Raw genomic sequence first — 23,939 nt, 5'->3', positions numbered from 1 at the left:
CAGCCCAGCTCGCGGTGCCTGGGGAGGCCATCGCGCTGCACCTGCAAGGCATAACTCACTCAGGGATCACTGAGCGCTTTACAAGAACGAGACTGTTTTCCCGTGCCTCAGTTTCTCATCTCGGAGGCGAATCACCAAGCTCGCACAGTGCCAAAGCCCGAGACGGCCGGTCCCGAGGGCTCCGATGTCTGGCCTGCCCTGACCGCAGGGCTGGACCGGCTGCTCCGGGAGCGCGGCGCGCTCACGCGGGAGCCCACGTACTGCGCGAGGCTGCGGTCCCACCCCCGGGATCCAGCAACGCACATCCTCCAGCTACCTGCCCTGATCGATCTCCCCGGAGCCTCCCCATGGAATTGCAGCCTTCTTATGTTCAATTAAGTGGACGTTACTCCTTCCATCTCTAGTGATTAATACAGGTTTAATTGCCGCTTCTGCTGGCTGCCGGGGCAGGGAAGACATTTCATCGTACCGCTGGGTATAGGCTGCACTGCTACGAATAACCTGGATTTCAATTGGCTGCCGAGTTTTGCAGCACCCGATAACCGTTAGCGATGGGCTGGCGGAGCTCCCGCTCAGCACCCAGCACCACACGGCAACCTCACTGCCTCTACGGGGGACGCTCAGACCGGGGAGCCAGCAACCGCGACCCTCCTCTCCGGAAAGCTCTCTGCTGCTGCTGGGCTCTGCTGCAGAGGTTGCTGCGGTCCATCCGTACGACTGCACGGCGTGGCGATGGACCGAGCGGAGGAGGCAGGGTTTCACCTCTTCATACACGAGAGTTTGTGGCCTTCCAGTAAGGCCACACCAAGAACTGCGTGGTAAAGATGGAAACCACCTCACTTAGTCACCAGAATCACTGCCAGAACTTGAAAACCTTGGTACTGTGGATAGCCAAAGTCCATAAATGTAAAGTGACAGAGTCTGCTAAGCATTCAAATGGGAATTGAAGTAAAAGTCACTTACCCCATGTCACAGGCGAGTTCAGTGTCGGATCCTGGACTAGGAACACAGGCAGCGCACACGCCCGGCCCAAGCTGCATCTTGCTACTTCAGCCAAGGTCCCCACTCACAGCTAGTCCGCTCGTCTCCAGGAGCAAGGCGTGACTCGGGCCTCTAGACACTAACCTCTACGACACTCCTCCTCTTCAGATGGAAGTCAAAATAAATAAGAACCTTCTGTCAGCTGCTCCAAAGCTCCTGCTGCTGTCGACACCTAGATCAGTGACACCGGCTAACTCGGGCTGCATCAGATCTAACCTTGTTCAGAGCGAACCGCAAGCGCGGGCTAACTTCCCTCCACGACCCGCTCTACACCTCGTCACTGATCTCATGCACAAAGAGCTGGAGGAAGGAGCAAAGTAGAGAAGAAAAAAATCAAGATTATAAATCTAAAATTTTATTGAGACAAAAAACTGACAGAGCTTGGTATGAAGTTAAAATCCAAACACGTACTTTACATTTAAACAACGTTTTCACAGAAACCTAAACACATGCTTTTAAAAAAAGGTTTGTACAATGCAAGTCTAGATACATACCACCCTACAAGGAGGTGCCAGGAGTCTGGTGGGGCTCACGACTCCAGACATTAAATAGTTCAGTATTTTTAATAAATTTGATTAAAAAAAAACTCAGAAGATTCAGGGTAACACATCCGGCTCCAGCGCCAAAATCTGGTCTTCTACAAACAATCACTTGTTATAGGAGAATATGGAATTGATTTTTCTTGTGCTGTTGCTGATTTCCTCTCCCTCCCACGTGACACAATTAAAGGGTTCCCAATGCTGCTGGCTGGACAGTCAAATCGAGGTGAGAAAAGGAACAAGTAGTCAGAAGTCTCTCTCCCCCTAATTTTGAGAAATAGCACCTTATAACGGAAAGAAGGGTAGAAAGGCTTTTAAGGGGTTAAAATCCATTCCCTCCCTGAAGCCCACCCTCCCACATACAATGCATGTGTCAGTAACTGGCAGTTCTGTTTCAGGACAATACGAATCACAAATTTGCATTTTCACAAGTCTCCCATCACCCCCCCACCCCCCTGCAAAAATTGCTCTCAGGGTTTTGAGGACCTTAGCTCCAGAGATTTGGACATTCACAGTTTCAGTCTCATATCAGTGTCCCTGTCTCCCTAGTTCTGCCATCAATACTGGGCTTTTTTTTTTTTAATTCAGGTTCTAAAAAAGATCTGGAAATGATCTAGAACATTGTCACCAGACCTCATCTCCCTCCCTCCCTGCCCAATTAAACAAGAGACCCCTTTCCCCCACATCCCTCCCCCCAGCTCCCCAAACCGATACACCAGTAAATAGCAAAAGAAAAAAACCTACACACATGCTACGCCGTAAAAATGCAGAGTTAACACTATTGGGAAGAAGGCTGTGGGTTGCCGAGATGGTCTTTGAAGAAGAAGCAGTATCCATCTGCACTCCCTTTCCCCAGCCCACCCATCACCAGCGATAGTCCTTCATGGAAGGGGTTTTGTTTCCTCTCCCACAAGCTGCAAAATGGACAGCCTCGAGGCAAACATCCCACCCCCCAGCCCCCCGTACCCCTGCCCTTCCCTCCCCCCATCGAGCCGGGCTGGTTTGAATCTGTACACAGCATGAAGCTGCATAGAGCAGTTGAGCAGCTGCAGGGCACAGAAACCATACTGGTCTCTTCAAAGGGCATCTTCTCCAGCCATCTCTACGCTCCCAACCGAGTAGAGCTGCGTTCTCTCCCTCTTGCTCAAACCCACAGTTCAGATCTTTATACAAAGGCTGGCCAGAGCGGGTGCCAGGGGTTAGTTCTTGTCCTCTTTCTTGTCATCATCCTCTGAGGGGTAGGAATGCCATGTCAACCTCTCCTCATAGAATGAGATGACCACCTGGGGGCACTTGATGTTGGCTTCCTTTGCAGGCACCAGGTCGGCCTCGTCAGAGTTCTTCCTACAGGCCAGAGCAGAGGTGCAAGTTAGGGGGCTGCAGAGGGGAGGTGGAAGAAACGGAGACCGGAGAAAATTGAGAAGCAGCAGGTAAACGGAGGAATCCCTGAGCCGTTCGGGGGTTCCAAGCGACCCCCCTGAGTGGTTCTGGAGCAGGGAGAAGCAGCACACGAACCCAGCAAAAATTCAGGCGTGAGTTCAGCTCCGGGTTGTAAGGGATGGGGAAGAGAAGCCAAATCAAAGCTGCAGCCTGTCCCCAGCCACTCTGTACTCCTGAGACGGCGCAAAAGCAAACGACTCCCACACCTACGCCTGACTCTGGTTTGGCTCCCACCTGCGCCAGCGACAAGCCCTGCTTCGCTACAGCCGAAGGGGGACACGGTCATCGTCACGGCTCTCCTCTGGGTGCAGCCTTCCGAACCTGAGGCCCGCGCCATGACACCATGCCCCTCTCTCTCCCCAAGCTCGCGCCTGCTGCGGGGGGACATCTTAAGAGCCACGCAATCCCAAGGGCCCTACCTGCTCGTTTCACATCCACGTTAGCCTCAGCGCAGAGGGTCGCCTCAGGCAGCAGCGCCATCGCGAGAGATTTCATGCCAGGTAGCAGGGACTCCCCAGGCGCAGGTCCTTCCCTCTCTGGCACAGAATAAGTGAAGAAGTGACAGACACAAAGACACACTCACCACTTCATCAGGAACATGAGCTCCCCGCTGGAATCCGTGGCACCAATGATCCGCTCTGGCTCAAACCCCCGGGCAAAGCCTCGCGGTTTCTCCGACTGAAAGAGACAAGTTTTCACTTGTAGCATCACAGGGTGGCTGTCACGGCCCGTTTCCCATCGCTAGGGCACACTGGTCTCCAGGACGGCTGCTCAGAAAGGGCCCCCGTATCAGATGCGCGGACTGTGACGCCTAAGGCCTGGGGACACCTGAGCAGACCATCCAGGTGTTTACGCCCACTGCGCTGCGGTGACCTCCTGCCAGGCCCTGGGGAGGGCACAGAGCACCTCGCTCATGCTGCGAGCAGAGGAGCCGATTTCCAAGGCTGTGGTTTTGCTCCATCCCAAGGCCCTGTGGGTCAAACTGTTTGTGCTGGCTACGATTCAGCAGCTCCTCAGCCTCAGCTCCTCTGGGCCTTTTTCCCAAGCAGCCAAGAGCACCCCAAGCAGGAGGCTCTCCGTTCCACCTTGCTCCCCCTCTTCAAGGGGCAACGGGCAACCCCTGCCCTCTTCTTCACCCCTTGTGTAGTTACTCAAGAGATGCTGTAGCACAACTTTCACTGTTCTAGGGGCCGCATACCCCTTTGGATAAAGGATTTTCTTTTCAATTTAGTTCTAGAACTGGCTGTAGATTTACTAGGAGGTCTGGCTCAGAGGAGAGCTAATCCCTGCTCCAGAGAGCCATTGCTTTTCAAAAGCACTTCAGCTCTGCCTCGCTGAATTGGAATATTCTTCTCTCTACGCAGGAGAACTGTTTGACTAAAGTTTTAGAGAGTGGCTGCTCTACCACTTGACACCGCGCCAAAAACGAGTGGAGGGAGGTGAATAGAGAATCCCCTCCTAGCAAGCCATCCTCACCTCCTCCTTCTTCTTCTTTGGTTTGCTCTCCTCCCCTTTATCTTCCGTGTCAGACTCCGCTTTGCGTTTGCTTCCCTCAGACTTCTCGGTCTCATGTGCAGTTTTCTGAGACTGAAGGAACTCTGCAATGAGGTCTGGGCAGTCGAGGTTCTCTTCTGGCTCCCACGTGTTATCCTCACTGCAATCAAAGGCAACAGATTAGCTTTACGTAAGGAGAGCTCACTGCAGCTTTCACTGCCAAGAAAAGTCCCAGACGCCAGGCCGTGCGGAGATGCTGAGAGAAGCAGAAGTCTGGATGCTGGTGTCCTCGCCTCATGAAACAGCTCCCTGCCCTTATCTGGGCAGGGAAACCAGAGACAGGGCAGATTTCTTTCCCTTCTCGGGACAGAAATGTGTATCATTTTATCTGGCTACTTGTTCCATACTAGGTGAGAGGGGAGAAAGCCCACTGGACGAGTGCCCGGGATGGCCCGTTTGCAAGGCAGGACACAGGGCTTTCTCACCTAGGCTGTGCTCACACAGACCTGACGCTTTAGAGCTTGATGCATGCAGTACTGCTGTTTTTGTTATTATGGCTGCCTTTAGCCTGTTAACAACATTTTGCAGACAAGGAGAGAGGTGCAGGGAGGTTAAGCCACCTGCTCCGAGAAGCTCTGGAAGCCGCTAGCAGAAGAGACACATGACCCCCAAATTTGTACCAGAGCAGCCCAGCACCCAGCCCTCAGGACACAGCACACGCAGAAGCACTTACTCCGAGAAGCCTTTCCACTTCAGCAGGTACTCCACTTTGCCCTTCACCACTCGCCGATCCAGGACCTTCTCCACCACATACTCCTCCTCCTCTTCCTCTAAGACCTCTTCCACTTTCTTCTTGTTCTGCTTTTTTCCCATTGTGCTGGCCAGCTTTTCAGCTTACGGGCGACGCTGCTAAAAGGGGAGAAGGAACCACATGTGCGTGTCAAGGTCAGGTTTGCCTTCGCCAGGAAGCAGACATAATGGGTCTACAGAGGCAGAGCACAGCACAGGAGCGCTGCTTTTGAAGAAAACAGGCACATACAAAGCAGGTGAAACACAAAGAGATGGGCCGGAGCGGTCCTGCCAGTCAACAGGCAAACAGGAACCTCCAGCAGCAGATGCTACATCTACGTGACACCTTTTTGACATGCAGCTTAGCCCTTTGTGTCTCCCCAGCACCCCATTCCCATTGAGTCTGCCTGATCCTACCCACATACTGCCCTCCTTTCTGCACACCGCTGCCTCAACCTCACTGCTCCCATGTGTCACCCAACAGCCTCCAGAAATGAAGCAGCACCCTAAGCCAGCTGCTCCACGTCTTGTCCTTCCTCTGCTGAGGACATGCACCCCCTTTCAGTCTGCTTTCCCCTTTCTTTATTTCACTGACTCTCACGCACCAACCTTCTTCCCTTCAGCTTAGCTCAGCCCTGTCTGGAGCCACAGAAAGCTTTTACGGAGCTACACAGCAGTGGGAGGGAGACAGCACACTGCTGATATTAATTAAAAGTTAATAAATAGCTAATCCAAGTTAAAGTCAAGTCACAAACCCTGATAGCAAGCTCCCAGTTTTCATTTCTTTGCTGGTTCGTGCACCTGCACTCCGAGATATTTACCTAACTCACCAATCCCAAAGATGGTTTTTTTAGATTAGATGATTAGACAGTCAAAAATTCCTGTGTGTATCTCCAGTGCTTACTGGGAAGCAGCAGAAAGGCGCTTCCCCCAGCCCAAAACGATACACCTCAGAGTGCCAGCACCCACTCAGAAGCCCCACTTTCCTGCTTGGACCCAGCCCGGAGCAGCGACAGCACCGCAGCTTGGCACCTCCAGGGCCAGAGTCTCCCCCGCGGCTGCCCGGCACTGCAGTCCACCCCGAGGTGCAGGAGCACGTCCGCTCACCGCCCTGCGCTTCTGTGCGTGGCAGGCGATTCCGGCAGGGATGCCACCGCTCCACAAAAACGCTCTCCAGCTGCCTCTTTGAGGGATTCCTGAGATACGAGTTACACCGACAGGTCCCGGCACCGCAGCGAGGTTCGCGAGTGACAGCACCGAGCCACGCGGGGAGGCTGCCAGAAGGGCGGGACCGACGGAGCATCAGTTCATACAAGAAGGGGACACGGGGAAAGGCTTTTTCCTCGGGAGGAGTTAAAATACAGAGCCCTCTAATACTCTGATCTCATCATCAGCTTCTGCCCCAAAGAAGTTTGCTCAAGCAGAGGGTGCTGAACAGAACTAGACAAGTTGCACTGCTTTAGCCAGACCAAGGGGTCGGCAGGCTGCAAGGCTCCCTCCCGTCTACTGTCACTGATAACCAGTCACACTGTCACAGCGAGGCAGCGGCAAAGCTGGCGACACAACCGAGACCGCCCGATACCGTTGTGCAGCCTCCCAAAAGGAGCTGTTCTTAATCCCCCCACCCTGCTGAAGAGCTGCCCAGAGCTTGTCCAAGAGGGCACTGAGCTGAGCAGCTGTCATTAGAGCGATGTGCTTGAAGAAGGCTCAAAAACAAGCCCCACACCAGTTCAGACCAGGAGCCACAGCAGAGGGGACGGGAAGGAGCGCGGCTGAGCCTGCCCGCTATAGACCACCCTGTCTCTCCTGCTGTCTTGCACACAGGGCTCGAGGGCAGCCAAGGAGCACGGAAAAGCACAGAAGGAGAAGGAAGCCCTCCTCTGTTTGGCACATGCTGGAATAACTTGTTTATATTTTGGACTCTGCTATTGCACTGCTGCTTTCGACCTGACCTTGGTGTACAAGCTGTGCCAGAGCCGGGGCATTCGCTCCGTGGCACGCTCTGCCTTCTGCCGCGTTCGCCGGTGGGCAGACATCCTCCCTTCGCCCCCCACCTCCGCACGTGCCAGCCTCAATGTAACCCGCCGAGCCCTGCACTCGATGGCAAGGGTGGGCGAAGGCAAAATACTTGAACACCTTTCCCCCTGCCCCCGGCACCTATCCTCTGGGCTGTTTCTGGACCTGGGCAGAAAACTAGCAGTAAAAGTCAGGCCAAAGTGGCTTCTGCCATCGCGGTGTGTTCAGTGATCACTAAGCAAATTGAAGGCCTCGGTGCCTGAGAGCACATGCTTTGTATCACAAGCCTTCTCCTCTGCTGCTCGTGTTCAGCCTTTTTCTTTCTTTCTTTTTTTTTTTGAGTGGTGGTCTCAGAAGGGGGGTCAGCACTCGAACAGGCTGCAGGGTCTGAGGAGCAGACGGGGACCAGGGAGGAGCTTGCTCTGGCACTGCTCGTGCTCGCCTGCGGCTGCCGAGCCGCGGCATCAGCCAAAGGTGGAGACCGAGTCTGCCCCAAGTATTAAAGAGCTGAGAGGTTCCCTGCCATGCAGCTGGAGTGGCGGCAGGGATGTTCCCACAGACAGGCCTTTCTTCCCTCCTGGATCTCATATGAAATGCCAGAGGATACTCAGCCCCCCAGGCACAAAGGTTTTATGTCCTGTTCTACATGAGCAGGGGGGCTGAAAACAGCCCACCAAAACGAAGCCATATGAGAGCACGCACCAGACAGGCTCTTCCCTTCCGAACTCCTGGGCTGAACCACGCTGACAGGGTCTTTAATCAGACGCCAGACGGAGGCCAGCCCCAGCAGCAAGGCTCCAGGTCGCCCGTGGCCTCGCGAGGAGGCCGGGCTGCCTGGCACCGCCGCGGCTGGTGCGCGGCACAACAATGCAAAGCCTCCGGCCGCCAACCTCTAATCCCGCCAAGGAGCCGGCGCTGCAGCAGGAAGCCGGGAGATCGTGTTTCACTCTGGAATTCTTCAGGCAATTCCTTTCTCCCGCGCAGGGAAGCGGCCGGGGAAAGGGGGCAGGGGACGAGCACGCCACGGCAGAGAGGATTTCCACCGCCAGTGCGCGGCTAAGGCAGAAGGCCCAGTCGCGGCCCCGACTGCAACTGGCAAACAAACTCCTCTGAAGCAGAGGGCCCGGAGGGGAGAGAGCTCGGCCTTTCCCTCTCTCGGCAGGGAATTAATTCTTTTCAGCGGCAGCCGAAAGGATTTTAGCCGAAAACGCTGTGGTTACCGCCTGGAGGTGGGCTTGTTTTCATAAGGATGCTCAGCAAGATTACCAGGCTGCTTGGTGGGCTTCCTAAGCAAGCGACTGCATCAAGGAGTCTAGGCCTAACAGCAGAGCCTTGCCAAGACGAGCTCAGACAGGAGCCACTAACACCAGAGGTGGTGTTGGACAGGTAAGTGTGGAAAGAGCTATCTGGAAAAAGAGAAACGTAAGAGAGCAAGGCAAGGAAAGAACCACACTGCAGATCCATCATTTTGTTGTGGCAAGTCCTGGGCAGAGAAGATGCAAATCCAAGGCCAGGAGCAGAGAGTGGCAGAGACTACAGTTCAGCCTCTGGCACGCTGCAACCTCTCCAAAAGCTCCCCGGTAGCTCTGGGTCTGTCCTTCCAGTTTCTGTCAGCAGACATTTTTTGTTCCTGTTACAGGCACCAACACTACAGAGCATCAGTGCTGCCCCCCTTCACGGCCCTGCATCGCCTCCCATGCGCTGCGAAGATCTCGCCTCGCGTACGCAGACCGGGCTCGCGCGGAGCAGCCTGCCGACGGGCCCTGCCTTGTGCCTTCACTCCTGGGTTAGGGACAGTGTCTGGTTTTGCCTCAACAGCCTGCAGCCAGCAAGGTGCTCCGGGCAGATAAGGCCTAGCTCCAGCTCACCGAATGCACTGCTAGACGTGGTAGAGATTTTAGCTTTCGAGCCAGCAGCAGAGACAAGCTGCCGCACAGGTCTGAGCTGCGCTGCAGTCAAGAGCGCAGCAGAAGGGTGAGAAAGGGACTTCAGCCCCCAGGGACAGCGTGAACTTAGCACACGGCTTTATCTGCAAAGCATCTAGGCAGCTCCCCCCACCCTCCCACACCCTTTTCCTCCGGGCCAGGAATGCTTCTGGGGAACCAAGCGCTTGACAAAGATCTCAGCCTTTTGTGACTGGGAACATTCAAACCCTCCGATTTTCATTATTAAAAACTAACCGCAGTCACCCAAACTACTGGCTGGCTTCTAGTCTCAGGAGAGAGAAAGCAGCAGGGGTTGAACAACCCTCATCTGGTCTGAAAGGCAGCACAGGACAAACTTACTCTGTACTCTGCTCTTTCCTTGCCGGAGCTGTGAAATAAATGTATCTCACTTGTACTCAGTGCATACACACAGAGGGACAGAACGAAGCCATTCCGCTTTGTCTAGACCTTTGGTAAGGGCAGAGAACCCCTCCTACATTTCTGGGGAGACGGCTCTTCTCTATAGAGTTTGAGGCTAGATCATTCCAGCCCAAAGAGATCTCACTTGTAGTACATTTTCCCCTACAAATCAGCTCTAATTTTCTATACTTAGTGTGTGCAAACAGTTAGCTTTATACTGAAAAATATGATTTTGAGACAAGCTCAGGATGGGTCTATGGGTCTATGCTAAAAATTTCCATTATCTTTTGATGCTTCTCACCACCTAAAGCTCAGGGCAAAGCTGAAATCCTTTGTGAAGAGGAAAGCAGAATAGCGGAAGATTGCAAGAATAACTTCTAGGCCTGCAGCTAAGAGGAAAAGGATACAGGACACACCTAAGCCACCTGAAAAGAATTCAAATGCAGGTAAAAGGCCCTGAAGAAAGAGGCCCAGCGCAAAGGTGTATACAAAAGCCTGCTTTATTGGGACAGGAGCAGCAGAGAGGGCAGCAAGAGCTAGCGCTGAGGGTGCGGGCACATCACTGCAGTAAATCAGAGCAAAGCACATGCTTGTCTCATGAGATCTTCGGGAGAACTGCATCCAGGTAGCGAAACCACTACAGGACAAGTACTCCCTCCCTTTAGCTGGAGGGGAAGCCTTCTGCGGAAGATCATCAAGTTCTACCTAATACCCTTCTAAGACGCCTTGCACAAATCTTTTCAGTAAAAAATATTGTAGTTTAACTACCGAAACGAAGGCCAGCATAAGAAAAATGCAAAGACCTAGAGATTTAATTTGAATACAGACTAGTTCCATTAACTGAATCTTAAAGGATTAACAGTTCAGCTCAACATTATTGAGTTTTAAACTTGAAACATTTCCTCCTCCTGCCTTTCTCAAACTTGGCTAGCACCACACATCTCTTTAAAGACTTATGAGCATGCCAAGTTTATTCCACACACGCCAGGAAAAGGCAGCAGGCATCTTTCTTTTGAAGTGGGAACAAGCATATTAATTCTTCCACTCTCCAGAACCTGAAAACAGCAGAAAACATTTCTGGAAAGTTTGAGTGAAAGCTCAAGTCTTTGAGTGGAGACCAAACTAAAAAAAAGAAAACACACTAAAAAAAAAGACCCCAACAACCACCTTAAAGCACACCCACATCATTTCCAGTTAAATCCACAGGCCATGAGAGAATGTACCTCTGGACTTAGAGAGCCACACAAGCAACAGTAGAAATATTTCCCCTCTACAGAAAAAGGGTGCCTGAAATAAGAACTCCGGTCACACAGACAGGAATTTTAAGTTCAGTATGTATATGAGGGCAGACAGAACTTCTGCACTCCTTTAGATCAGATAACGCTAACAGAGTCAGAGCATGGATTTGTGGTCTTTGCTTTTCTATGAAGATAAGAAAACATTGCCACAAGTGGTGCAGGAGTCCCAGCTTCCCTGGATCCCCCTGCTTCAAGAGCAACCCTCGGCTTCCCCGCACCTTCAATCAACACTTATCCCTAGCGGCACAGGACCACATCTGGATGCATTTCCCCCTCAGCAGCTACACATGCTTTTTCCTCTGCGTTTCCAGCACCTCAAGCCGGGAAGGCTGACCACGGGGTTTCGCAGGCCATTCCCCTGGTTACTTCTGCATTTCACTTGTGTTGGACACTGAAGTCAGAGCAGCCACATCTGTTTCTCATCATTTTCACTACTGAAATCTTGAGCACTAATAGGAAGCTGTGCTGGGGCTGCAAACCCAACAGGGACTGTCGACTCCCAACTTACCTATCACAAATACCTTCCTCTCCCCCATTTCTCAAACACACAAGGGATTTTTTTTTAAAGTTAATAAAACCTTTCAAAGATACAGCCTGTAATTATTCAGCCAGAAAACCCCTTTATTTTGATCTCTCTCAATTTAGGAACAGCATATATGCTTGCCACCTGCGAATCCCTCATCCCCAACACTTAGAGATCTCCCCCAACTCTGAGACGCCTCTCTCATGCTCACACTCTGTTTGGTGCTCAGCTCCCTGCCCATACTAGTCCTCAGGTCGCTTCCAGTCTCTGCCACCTCCTCCTCTGGATTGCATGGGAGTAGGTCAGCTTCGGAGCATTTCCCCCAGCAAACCCCCCCAGTTATCCTGCTGCTTCCCACCCAGCTAGACCTTGTGCTCTTGGGGCAACACCATCGCTTCCACTTTCTCAGCAAAACTTCAATACTTCCCGTCTGCAGAGGCAAATCCCATTTTGGCTCCATCACCTTCCTCTTACCAGAAGTCCTACATTTCCCCCACAGGCTTTATGACTCCTAATCCAAGTGCAGGTCAACTGCCCCTGCCCCCAAATCTCCTCCCCAGCCAGAGAAGCCAGAGAAAGCCCTTCCTGTGGGGGCAGCTCGCTGACACCCGCCCCAGGCTGCAGGGAAGCTGGGACTCCGGCCCAAACGCCATCCCTGCTGCACTTCCCCTGCCCCTCCTCAGGGCAGCTCCGCTTCCAGCCTCCAACCGCTCTCCTCTTCAGCCATGCCCCCCAGCTGGCAGCACTGCCCTAGCTCCAGGGCCTCACATCCTCTCCCAAACAGCTCTCCTCTGCCCCAGCGGCCTCCCACCCCCAGGATCCCCCAGGCAGACCTCTGCCATCCTCCCCCCTGCCCTCCCGCAGCCTCCCGAGCGGCTTCCCGCTCATTCTCCCCGCCAAAAGTTGACACTCATCCCCTCCTCGCTTCCAGAGCCATCCTGGCCTTAATTCCTCCCCCTTTCCCAGCCCCCAAGAGCCTCCCTCTTTTCCTGAAACTCCCCCCTCAGGAAATGCGTCCCTCCCCTCCTCTACCCCAGGGCTTAAAGCGCCTTCCCACCCAAACGCGCTTCCTCCCTGCCAGGGCAGCACCCCCTGCTCCAGCCTCCCCTCTCCAAACGCAGCCCCCCCCCTCCTCCTCCTCTGCAGCCCCCAGCCAGGCCCCCCTTTCCCCACACCCTCTGCAGTGGCTCCTTGTTCCCGCATTTCCCTGCTCGTGGATCAGACCCTTCCCAAGGCACAGCCTTCCCCAGCACCCCACTGTCCTGCTCGGCCCAAACACACCTCGTGCCCCCACGCAGGGCTCCCCACTCCCCCCCCCCCCCCCGCCCAGCGCCTCGCCACCTCCCTCCGCTTCCTCTAATCCTCTCCCCAAACGTCCCTCCCAGCCCAGCTTTGTCCCCAGCGCGGCAGCCCCTCCTCGCTCCCCAGCGCTGCTCCTTCCCTTCCTGCAGCCCCTCTGAGCAGCGCAGCCCCCGCCAGCACGTCCTCCTCTCCTGGCACCCCGATACCTGAACACCCCCCTCCACTCACCCCGTAACACCCCCCATTCACCCCCCTCCTGACACCCCCAAATACCTGAACACCCCCCTCCACTCACCCCGTAACACCCCCCATTCACCCCCCTCCTGGCACCCCAAATACCTGAACACCCCCCTCCACTCATCCCGTAACACCCCAAATACCCCCACCATTCACCCCCCTCTCCTGGCACCCCAAACACCTGAACACCCCCCCTCCACTCACCCCTTAGCACCCCAAATACCCCCCTGCACGCACACCCCCCATCCTGGCACCTCAAACACCCCCCCCCCTCCACTCACACCCCCCTCTCTCCTGGCACCCCAGATACCTAAATACTCCCCTCCACTCACCCCTTAACATGCCAAATATCCCCCTCCACTCACACCCCCCCTTCTCCTAACACCTCAAACACCCCCCTCTCCTCACACCCCCCCTCTGCTGGCACCCCAATACCTAAATACTCCTCTCCACTCCCCCCTCAACACCCCAAACATCCCCCCCTCCACTCACTCCCCCTCCGGGGGCACCAAATACCTAAATACTCCCCTCCACTCACCCCTTAACATCCCAAATACCCCCTCCACTCACACCTCCCCCTCCTAGCGCCTCAAACACCCCCCTCCACTCACACCCCCTCTATCCTGGCACCCCAAATACCTAAATACTCCCCTTCACTCACCCCCCAGCATCCCAAATACCCAAATATTCCCTTCCACTCATCCCTTAACACCCCAAATACCCCCCCTAGCACCCCAAATACCCCCCTGTACTCACCCCCCCTCCTGGCACCCCAATACCTGAACACCTCCCTCCACTCACCCCTTAACGCCCTAAACACCCCCCCTTCCACTCACCCCCCCCGGCACCCCAAATACCCCCCTCCCCTCACCGCCCCCCCCTCCTGGGGCCCCAAACAACCCCCTCCGTTCACACCCCCCTCTCCTGGCGCCCCAAATCCCCCCCTCCCAGCAACCCGCCCCTCCCCGCGCCCCCCCGCCAGGGCGCCCCCCCGCCAGGGCCCCCTCCCCCCCGCGCCCCCCCCCCGGGCGCCGGCCCCGCTCACCTTGCACAGCCCCGCCGACGGCACCGAGGGGAAGCGGCCTGCTGGGCGCGGCGGCGGGCGGGCAGGGCTCGTCGGGCGGGCGGGCGCCGCGGGCCTGGCGGCTCTCCGTCCGCCTCCGTCAAACAAAAGAGCCCGGCCAGCCCCAGTGCCCGCCGCGCGCACCGCGCCTGCGCCGCGACCCGCGCCCCCGCCCGCCGCGCGGCACCATGGGAGCTGTAGTCTCGCGCCCCCGCCCGCCGCGCGGCACCATGGGAGCTGTAGTGCCTCCCACCGCGGAGCACCCTGGGAGCTGTAGTCGGGCCCGCGCTGCCGCAGCGCCCCCGCCGCGCGCGTCCTGCCGCCTCCGCCCGGCCTCCGGCCCGCCCCGCCCAGAGCCCGGAGCAACGCCGGGGCGGAGCCGGCTCGCCGCGGCCCCCGCGCAGCGCGGAAGGAGCTCTGCCCCGCGCCGCCCCGCGGAGCGGACTACAGCTCCCAGAGCGCCCCGCGCGTCGCCGGAAGCGGAAGCGCGCCGCTCTCGCTATAAGGCCGCCGCGCCGCCGCGCCTGCTTAAAGGGGCCGCGTCTGGCAGGAGGAGGTGAGGGGGCCTTGGGGGGGGCGGGTGCTGATACCGGTGGGGTGTCCTGGGGGAGGGGAAGAGGTCGGTCGGTCTCCCCCCGCCCCCCCCGGGGCTGGGGGATCCCCTGCGCCAGGGCAGGGAGGCGGCCCTGGGCCTGCCCGGTGGCAGGGGGGCGCCTTGGCTGCCCCATGGGCTGCGCTGAGGCCGGGCCCTGGGACGGGGCCTGGCCCGGGGGGGGCACTGGGACACGGCTACAGCGGGGCAGGTCCTTGCCCTGCCCACCCTGGGGGTGGCACTGGGATGGGGTCTTGCCCTGGCGCTGCCCCTGGGGTGACCCCGGGATGTGGCCGCAGTGGGGCAGGGACCCACCTTACCCGTCCCGTCGGGGGGGCTGCGCCAAGGCGAGGGTGTGGAGGTAACCGTGTTGCAGCAGAATCGCCCCCTCCCTGCGTAAAACATGGGGGACTCTAGCACCGTCCCGAGTGCCACCCTGGAGGGGCTTGGCGTGGGCCCCCGCATGCAGCAGGTGACGGCCGGTCGCGCTGATGGCCCTCCTGAGCTCAGTGGCAGCTCTGCTGCGTGAATACGTTCGCATTGGTGTGGTTAAAAACCTGGCCCTTGTTTAGGGGCACATATGGCATTCATCTGTTTGGAGAAATCTTGTTCCGTTTGGAAGTGATGAACTGGGGAAATCCTTCTTTGGGGTGTCTGTTGGGATGTGGAGCCTCTTCCCTACTAGAAGGGAAAACAATTTCAGAAAATCTCTCTGAGCTCTGCTTTTGAATGGAAATCCAGCTCACTACTCTGTCCAGCGTGACAAGTAAAAGCAGAAACAAGCTGGACTTGTTCCTTCCTTTCTTTCTTTCTTTTCCTCCCTGGTGTGGAACTCCTCTGTGACACTTTCCTCAAAACTCAAAGCTAAACTGGAAGCCACTTGGGGCCTGGAGTCCTGCTGCTTCTGCCAAGGATGGAAGTGAAACCTTGGGCCACCAGCGGGCTGGCCCGGAGCTGTGCAGGGAGCAGCTCTAGGGGAGGGAGGGTCTCCCCCGGCCCCGGAGGGGATGCAGAGCTGCATGCAGGGAGCTGGATGACCTGGTCATTGACGTGTGCTGGTAGGAAAGAGTATTCAATGCAGACCCCACTGGTGAGGAGGGTTAGAGACTGCTGAGGGTGTGTCTGAGTCATCCAGGCAGATAAAAGATAGTGAGTAAAAGATAAAAACAAACACTGCGTCTGTAAGAAGCGTGTGTGTGGGGCTGACTTGGCAGTGCGGAGTTGGACCACTTCTCTGTTCCGTTAAAAACCAAGGCTTTGTCACATGCTGGGCTGTGCTGACTTTCAGATGGGCTAAGCACAGACTTGATCTGCCTGCGGAAAGACAGTGCAGAAACCCCTCCTTGGTGCTGCTAACCACAGTCACTGGAGTCACAAGCTAGTCTTGAAATCAGGTTAGAAGTCATGAGGCTCCAAGAACCCAGATGATGGGGTTTAAATTTGGCTCCCAACCTTCTTGTCTGTCCAGCCACAAGACATTGAAAGTGTGAGCCCTGAAAACACTAAAATGCAAGTTGGAGGAAGGTTAAACCCAACCCAAACCATGTATCCCAGGGCCCCTTAAACTGAGGCTTTAAGCAAAAGCTCCAAAAGAGGATTTGGCATCACTGTTTAAAGCTAATTCAAAGCTGCCTTCTCCATTTGGTTTAAGTTGATTTATCAAGTTAAGATCAATTAGCTCTAAATAAAGCTTAAATGAGATTATGCGTTTCCTGGTACAATGCTGAATGAAAGTATCGGTAAAACATGTGAGCGCTGCTTCCCAGGTTATCTTTAAACAAGTAGCTAAGCCCTTGTGATACGCTAGGCCCTCAAGCCAAATTCCAGTGTCCTGGTGCAAACTAGTCCTTCTAGCTCTGCCCGAGGCACATGATTAACAGCTGGTCCCTCTGCCCCGGGCTGCCGGGGTCTGTGGGCGCCGCTGCTCTCTGACTAACCCCCCTTGGTTCCCCCTCGGCCTGTCCGCCGCTTCGCTGGCTAGCAGGGAGCCGTCTGTCCCTCCTGGGTCTCTGCTCTTTGGAGCGCCCTCTCTGTAGCTGGGAAATTAAATTTCTCTTCCTGGCAATTCTCTGCTATTCCATTAGGCAATTTGTGAGTCTTTTTTTTTTTTTTTTTTTCCTCCTCCCTCCCTCCTGCATTTTTAATCTAAGCAGGGCTGTTATGCAGAGCAAGGAGCTCTAAAAGCAACAGGACCAAGGCAGCATCTCTGGGGAGGCCGAGGAACATAATGGTCAAGTCGTGCTGCTGAGCTGGTTCTGGATGGGAGCCCCCAGCACGGGGGAGGAGCCGAGCTCCCCGTTACTGCACTCAGCAAAGTGACTAATGTCACATTTAGCTCCTTCTCTCCCCTCCTTCCCCAGGGGAAGAATCATGTGCAGTGAAGTGTTGTGTTTTCGGTAGGTTCCCCTTGCCCTCCCCTTGCAGCTCAAATTGGAAACAGCAGCAGCCTGACCCAGCTCCAGCAAGAGTTCAATTACTTGGAGATACCCAGAAGCTGCTTGCTGTCTATCCTGAAACAGGGTCTCTTGCTGTCTTTCCTGAAACTCTTCTCCACTGTTTATTAACGCTTTCTGCGCTTTCCAGTGTGAATTGGATGGCTGATGTCTTGCAGAAAGGACCTACAAACTGGTAGAGCCAGATTTTTTTAAAAACGTGGTTTGTGGCTCACCCCTCCCCTTGTCCCAGCTAAAATTAGCTCCGTCTTCAGAAGGGCTTTACTTCACATCTGAGCATATAAATAAAGGCTGTGTTTCCAGCGCTGCCTGGCACTTGGCAGCTCTCATGGCCTAAAAGGCAAGACTCCAGGAACTGGGAACAGGTGAAGGGTTGCTTTGCCTCGGCGACGAGGCAGCTGTGTCCCTTGGGAGCCTGGGCTGTGACAAGCAAAGTCCTGAGCTGTCGGTTCATCCCAGGAGCTCCAAAACATGTTGCAAACAATCCAGGCAGAGGAGGTGAAACCAGGACACCGAACAGCCCTGGTCTTCCAGCTCCCCCTGATGAGCAGCCCTGGTCTGTGTGTGCCTGGGAGGATGAACCCTGTCTTGGAGGGGTTTCACTGGCTGGACTGTGATGCATTTGTTGGTGGCGGGGGGTTATCTGGCTGTCCCCCATCCCCAGAGCACTGCTGCTCTGTTCATGGTATGGTCGCAGAACAGGAATTACTGCAGGAGTGTGTAATGGAGCAGCAAATTGGCTGACACCATCCCGCAGGACCCGGGAATGCCAGAGGGATGTGGCAGAGGATGCGGCTTGTGCGATGGGAGTGTGTGAGCAGCTCGTGATGCAGCTGAGCCAGGAAAGCTCCATAGCCGACAGCCCAGGGGCTCGCTGGGCAGCTCCGCGGGCCTCTGCGGGCTTTGCAAACGCTTCCCGGCTCCCCCCTTTCCTGCTGGGAGGAGAGGGGAAGGTGAAGGAGGAGTGCAAGTGAGAACAGTCACAATGCGGACACAAAACCTAACTGCATAGGGAAACTGAGGCACTGAATTCGCTGCTTATGCAGGGGAGTTGTGAAAGAGCTGGAGAAAAATGGCCTACCCGCATCTGGTGCGAATGGGAGACTTACTGTGGCGGCAGCTGGAGAACTGGTGTCTGCAGATGAAAAGCAGGTTTCCTCTGACAGCCCAGGAGCACTGGTCCACTGGTCTCGTGGACACGGCTGGCTGCAGACCTGGGGCAGCAGGCCTCAGGGTGGGCTGGCTGCTTTTCCCTGCTCAGGTGTCTCAGCTGGGCTTGTGCTGGGCAGCTGCCTGCCTACAGCAGAGGGAGAGGGAGGCCTGGAAGAGAAGGATCTGTGTGATAAAAGCGGGGCTCCCTCCTCTCCGGCTGAACCGGCTCCCCTGGTGTTTCAGTGCGAACTGCCCGTGCGGCACGGGGAACGGGCTGGGATGGGCTCTTCCAGCCCGTCTCCCTCCCACACTGCTGGTCTTGGCTCTGGGTGGAGGTGCCACAGGGAACCCGGGGGCTCAGTGCTGTGCGACAAGGAGGCCGTTCCCGGCTAACAGGGTGTCCAGGCTTATACCGGGGAAGGAGAAACAGGAGCAGCAACCCGGGGCTGCCAGCTCAGCTCTGCGTGGCTCCAAGGTGATCAAGCGGACTTTGTGCTTGGTGACGGCTCTTCGGGAGCTGTGTCCAGCCTTCCCGGAGACCTCGTTGCTCTGCGTGGGAGTGGAGCGCGCTGCATCAGAGCTGGCTGCACCCTTCCCCTCCTTGGGTGGTTACAGCCCTTCCCAGGTGCTCGGCACCATTGCTGGGACTCCCCTGTGGGCTGCAACCCTGCTGCTCCTGGGGGAGAGGATGGGCTGGATGCCTCCCAGGAGCGAGGGGAGGATCTCAGCTTGGAGTCCTGCTCACCTCTGTCTATAGCGCGGAGATCTCCGAGTGCCGTCCCGCAAGGTCGTAGGAGCCTGGTGCCTCTCTGTGGGTAGAGGTGACCCGGGGACGAGCTGTGGAGGAAAGGGCTGCCTCCGGCTCCAGCTGTGATCGCTGAGCAGTCTCCAGCACGCCCCGGCGAGAGCTCCAAGGGCCCCGTTGCCTCGGGAGCACCTGGGAGTTTAGCACTGGTGCACAGCAGCCCTTAGGGGAGAGAGGAGTCGAAAGCTCCTTTATTTGGTGGTGTCCGAGGGGAAAGGATCCTGGAAGATGGCTGTGTGCGGACGTGGGGGCTGGAGGGATGCTGCTGGATGAGACTGAGGTGGAGGATGCCTGGCCTGGGGATGCAGGGTACAGCAGGGACTAGTGCGGACCCTGATGACTGGGTGTTGGATCTTGTTTGTCTCACTAATCCTTTCTTCTTTTCATTTTTTCTTCCTTCTGTACAGATGTTTCCCTCTGGGCTCTGGCTCTAGGATGTTGGAGAACCGAGAAGAAGTAAGACCCTTTTAAACATTGGATTTGTCTCTCTTTGGCTGGGGTTCGGCATTGCTGGAGCGAATGGTCTTGGATTGAGCGCTCTGCGGAGGGATGAGAGGTGCTGAAGGCTGGGCAGGGTCCGAGGTGGAGAGAGCTGAGGGGCAGCTGGCGATGAGGATGGGAAATGCTGGAGGTCTGAGCTGTCTGCGCAGGGATCGTGCTGCCCCTGGGACAGGATGGGCTGGGTGGGTTGCCTGTACCTGGGAACTGTTGGGCAGGATAAGCCAGGGAGCGGTTGGGGGTACCTGACCCCGGGAACGCCTCTGAGCCCTGAGTGGCGGCGATGCCGGTGTGGGCTGTGAGCGCTGCCTCCCTGCGCTCAGGCTGTGTTTGTGCTGCCAGGAGCTGACCACGGTGCGTGTGCAGGACCCCCGGGTGCAGAACGAAGGCTCCTGGAACTCCTATGTGGATTATAAAATCTTCCTCCATGTGAGTTGAAGCTGGCAAAGGGGGGTGAACTGCAGAGCTCACTTGAGCCATACACGAGTCTCGTGAGTGGTGTTGTCTGGCCACGTCTGTCTATGTTGAGGGGGATGGAAGGAGCCACAGCCCTGATTCCATGTTTTTTTGCAGACCAACAGCAAGGCCTTTACTGCCAAGACCTCATGTGTGCGGCGCCGGTACCGTGAATTCGTGTGGCTGAGGAGGCAGCTCCAGAAGAACGCAGGCCTGGTGTAAGCATGCCTTGTGCCCACCTCCTTTCCTCCAGCTGCAGGCATAACCTGCATTTCCAGTTGCCCAGAGATCCCACATGCTCTCTCAAATGACGTGGACGGGAAGAGGCAGAAAACGAGCTATCTGAGCTCCTGGGATCCAGCTCTGCACAAAGCAGGGTCCTGGCGGCAGCTGCTACTGCTGTGGTGTCCCCCATGTCCCCTTGCTGTGACGTTGGGGTGACCCAACCCTAAACTGCTGCTTCTGCTCTGTTTCTGCAGGCCTGTCCCAGAGCTGCCTGGGAAATCCACCTTCTTTGTGGGCAGCACAGATGAGTTCATTGAGAAGCGGAGACAGGGGCTGCAGCAGTTCCTGGAGAAGTGAGTAAAGGGCTTGAACGTGCCCTTGCTGGGGCTGGATGGGAGGAGAGGACTCCCTGCTCCAGTCTTGCTTTGCAGATGCTGGCTGTGAGCTGGAGATCGAGCAGCTGATGGTCACCCTGGCTGCGTGGGGCCCACGAGCTGTCGGATGGGCAGGACCTCCCATGCCCGACGTGTGCTCGGTGCTCCTAGGGACCTGTGTCACTCTCGCCTTGTTCTGTCTGCGTGCAGGGTCGTGCAGAACGTGGTCCTCCTCTCCGACAGCCGGCTGCACCTCTTCCTGCAGAGCCAGCTCTCGGTGCCCGAGATAGAGGCGTGCGTGCAAGGCCAGGGCTCGCTGACGGTGACAGAAGCCATCCTACACTATGCCATGTCCAACTGTGGCTGGGTGCAGGAGGAAGAGAGTCGCCCTGCGCTGCTGCCGGGAGACCTGCACGGCAGGTAATGCAGGTGGGGAAGGACGGCCTGCAGGTACCACCAGCCGGGCAGACCCAGGCTCCTTCGTGCTTCGAGCTGCTTTGTGCTGGCTCGAGCAGGACTTGCTAAAGGCAGTGTTTGGGGCCAGCCGGTGACTTGCTGTGACTTGCTGTCTGCGCCTCCCCTTGTCAGTGCTTGCAGCTGTGAGGCTGGCTGCAGCCAGATCTGAAATGGTTGGTGTCTGTGCAAGGGAGTTGCAGCAAGAGGAAGCAGCCCCTGCTGTGAAACAAGGAGCTGCTGGGCTTTCTAGGGACCCCTGAACCTTTTTGAGCTGCTTGTCCCATCCTTGTTACAGGCATTTAAGGGAATTAAGTGCAGCACGTGTCCCCCAGTCCTGCATGCTGAACGGGCAGGATTCCTGGGGGTGAGGTAAAGGGAGCCGGACATCTCGGGCTGTCACCAGCACTCTCCTGCACTGCCCTCCAGGCTCCCTGGGGGTGTCTCACCTGTTCTGGCCTTGGCCAAGGCTTAGCGGAGAAGAGCTCAAGTCCCTCAGAAGAACTTAAGCTGAGATTGAGGAGTCTTTAGATGCTTTCCTCCCTTATTCTCTGGGGAGTGAGGAGCCTTTGGAGGCCTTTGGAGCTCAGACTTTCTGCGCATCTTGCCTTGGTCCTTGTAGCGTAAGTGGGTTGTGCAGTTCCTCACACTCATCAGAGTTTGAGCGCTTGCTGCATGCTGAAGGATTAACCAGGTGTCTCCCCGTGGGAGCTGTGTGGCAGCTGCTCCCATGCAGCCAGTCAAGGGTGTTTTGCACTTGGGGAGGCGACTGACACGATGAGGGAGGAGGACATCCTGAATGTGCCACCACTGCAGCTCCCTGCAAGTAGCTGAACAAGCACAGACATCACCCGCATGTGTCCTGGCTAATGCGCGAGTCCTGCAGCAGGCAGCGGGTCCCTGGCTGCGCTCGCTGGCAGCCCGGTGCGCCTGGCAGAGATGCTCTGGGTCCCCTGCTCCTCCAACAAGATATTTACCTGCTCACCGGGAGGCTGTGTCTGGCCTCCTGCACCACCCAGTCCCTGTGTTTTTTATCTTGGTTTTCAAATAGCAGGAAGAAAGAGGTGTCTGGACTCCAGCAAGAGACCTGTTTTTAAATAGAGCCTTTCTGGTTTAAGGAAGGGGTTTGAGGGAACACAGCAGCCCAAGCTAATGGGTAGGTACCCGGGTGCTGTGGCTTCATACCTCCCGGGCCGCTGCCAGCACCGCCTGCCTCTCTCTGGTGACATCTCCCCTCCTCCCCGCTCCAGGCTCTTGTGCAGGGGTGACTGGCTGCTGCCCTGGCTGAGCTGGCTGGCTGGGAGCAGGGGCTGTCGTGGGGCTGTGCAGAGGGAAAGCGGCCTTCGCTGGGCAGAAGGGATTGCGCCAAAGCAACTGCAGATGACTTGGAGACACACGGGCACCCCAGCCTGCTCTGGGCTGCCAGGGCCCTGCATCTTCCTCGGATCCTTTCTCTGTTCTGACCCATTTTCTCTTTCTAGCTGTGCCGGCCTGGGAAGCCCGCAGGGTCCAAGCTGCGTAGAGACCTTCCCTCATTGGAGTGACTTTGGCATGGAAGACAACCACTCGGACAGTCTGGATGCGCCGGCTGAGCGCGAGATGCAGTAAACAGCTCTAGCGACCTCGCCTGCCCTTCCCGGGACCTGCAGCACTCGCTGGGTGAAGAGGACCACCACCGAGCTGGAGGGATGTCCAGGGTGACAGGACTGGGGCTGTACTGGGAACGCAGCCTCGTCCTTGGCTTTGGTGTCCAGGGCTCACGTGCTTTCTCCCTGCCAACTCTGGATTGTCCTTGATGTCCCAGGCAGCGTGTTCATATAGCTCTTCTTTTCAGAGAAGGGATCTAGTGGTTAGTGAAACCTGTGTTTGTTGTTCCCATGGCCTTTGCTCTCCGACTGCAGCAGTAGGAGGGCTTAGGTGGCTGCTCTGCCGTGCCGGCAGGGCCCCGTGTTCTTGGCGTGTCCCTTGCCCAGCGCAGGGTGGGGTATGGCTCGACGGCTCACGTCCAGCACGAGAGGGGAATGCTTTGGCCCTGGTGCGGAGCCGCAGGCTGCGAGCAGGAGCTGGCTGCTGCCCAGCTCTGTCCTCGTGGGTTTCTTGAGTTCAGTTCCCTGGCGCTCCCCTCCGACACGCGGGCAGCGGAGGCTGTGTTTCCCTGGTAATAGCCGTGCTGCGTTCCCGCGGCGGCGGTGCTTCAGCTGCGCTGAGCTGCAGCCCACACGCTGGGTGCAGATACCGTATCCACACCTGGGGCCTCCTGGCACTGCTCGCCCCGCAGGTTGTGCGCAGCTGGGATGAGCGGGGACACGCTCCCCTTGGGGCCTGTTGCCGGGGATCTCCTGTGCCCTGGGAGCACCGGGGCTCGGGAACGAGGCAGCGGGGAGGTAGGTGGGAGGCAGTTTCTCTCCTCCGGCCCCATTGAGGGGAAACCACTTCCAGATGGGCTCCTGCAGGAGAGCAACCGTCCTTCCTCACGCACTGGTGGTCGTGCACAGCTGGGAACCTGGGGTGACAGCAAGGGAACGGGGGGGCACACAGCCAGTATGTAGTTCCTTTGCTAGGAAAGAAGGAGCATGTAGCTTCCCTGGAGTCGGTGTCCGGCGGTGCCTGGGCTCCGGTCGCTCTTGACGCTGCTCCCTGTGCTCTCCTGCACTTTCTCCTGCTGCCCTGAGCACTGGCGAGGGCAGAGCTGACGTGCTCCCACTTGAAATAAAAATGAAGTAGAAGAGACGTAGTGGTGCTGGCGGTGTGTGTCCTCGCTGCGTGGGTGGAGGGAGCCGAGCAGAGCCGGGGCCAAGCTACTCGCTGTAGGGAGAAGAGCAGGTTACTGCACCTCTCCCACCA

The 23,939-nt window shown here is 56.8% G+C and overlaps 3 protein-coding genes across 3 annotated transcripts in view; 1 reads left to right on the top strand and 2 right to left on the bottom strand.

The window, feature by feature from the left end:
• Positions 1-1,374: 1,374 nt before the first annotated feature.
• On the bottom strand, positions 1,375-14,255 carry CBX1 (chromobox 1). The gene is made up of 5 exons (XM_064524641.1): positions 14,070-14,255; positions 5,248-5,423; positions 4,497-4,674; positions 3,604-3,698; positions 1,375-2,924 (listed from the first exon to the last, which is right to left on the bottom strand). The coding sequence occupies exons 2-5, from the start codon at positions 5,385-5,387 to the stop codon at positions 2,780-2,782; spliced, it is 558 nt and encodes a 185-aa protein (XP_064380711.1). The 5' UTR covers positions 5,388-5,423; positions 14,070-14,255; the 3' UTR covers positions 1,375-2,779.
• A 292-nt stretch (positions 14,256-14,547) lies between these two features.
• SNX11 (sorting nexin 11) lies at positions 14,548-23,825 on the top strand. Its single transcript, XM_064524640.1, has 7 exons — positions 14,548-14,643; positions 19,497-19,545; positions 19,930-20,016; positions 20,161-20,261; positions 20,523-20,621; positions 20,853-21,062; positions 22,577-23,825. Exons 2-7 carry the CDS (start codon positions 19,525-19,527, stop codon positions 22,701-22,703), a joined length of 645 nt encoding a protein of 214 aa, XP_064380710.1. The 5' UTR covers positions 14,548-14,643; positions 19,497-19,524; the 3' UTR covers positions 22,704-23,825.
• The window catches only part of SKAP1 (src kinase associated phosphoprotein 1), a 153,278-nt gene continuing 152,830 nt past the window's right edge, over positions 23,492-23,939 (bottom strand). The window contains exon 14 of the mRNA XM_064524639.1: positions 23,492-23,900. The gene's annotated coding sequence lies outside the window, so the exon portion shown is untranslated. The remainder of the gene's footprint in view (positions 23,901-23,939) is intronic.

The sequence above is a fragment of the Dromaius novaehollandiae genome, chromosome 22, assembly GCF_036370855.1.
Source record: "Dromaius novaehollandiae isolate bDroNov1 chromosome 22, bDroNov1.hap1, whole genome shotgun sequence".
In the NCBI taxonomy this organism is placed as follows: domain Eukaryota; kingdom Metazoa; phylum Chordata; class Aves; order Casuariiformes; family Dromaiidae; genus Dromaius; species Dromaius novaehollandiae.
Note: the sequence above shows the minus strand (reverse complement) of the source record. Positions and strands in the feature narration are given on the sequence as shown.

Bases quoted from the DNA above. Each gene is read 5' to 3' on its own strand.
- CBX1 (XM_064524641.1), bottom strand. From the start codon at position 5,387: ATGGGAAAAAAGCAGAACAAGAAGAAAGTGGAAGAGGTCTTAGAGGAA. The intron at 3,699-4,496 runs GTGAGGATGGCT...TGTCTCTTTCAG, and splicing joins CAAAGAAGAAGAAGGAGGAG to TCGGAGAAACCGCGAGGCTT. The intron at 2,925-3,603 runs GTGAGTGTGTCT...TCTGGCCTGTAG, and splicing joins CTCATGTTCCTGATGAAGTG to GAAGAACTCTGACGAGGCCG.
- SNX11 (XM_064524640.1), top strand. From the start codon at position 19,525: ATGTTGGAGAACCGAGAAGAA. The intron at 20,017-20,160 runs GTGAGTTGAAGC...GTTTTTTTGCAG, and splicing joins ATTATAAAATCTTCCTCCAT to ACCAACAGCAAGGCCTTTAC. The intron at 20,262-20,522 runs GTAAGCATGCCT...CTGTTTCTGCAG, and splicing joins CAGAAGAACGCAGGCCTGGT to GCCTGTCCCAGAGCTGCCTG.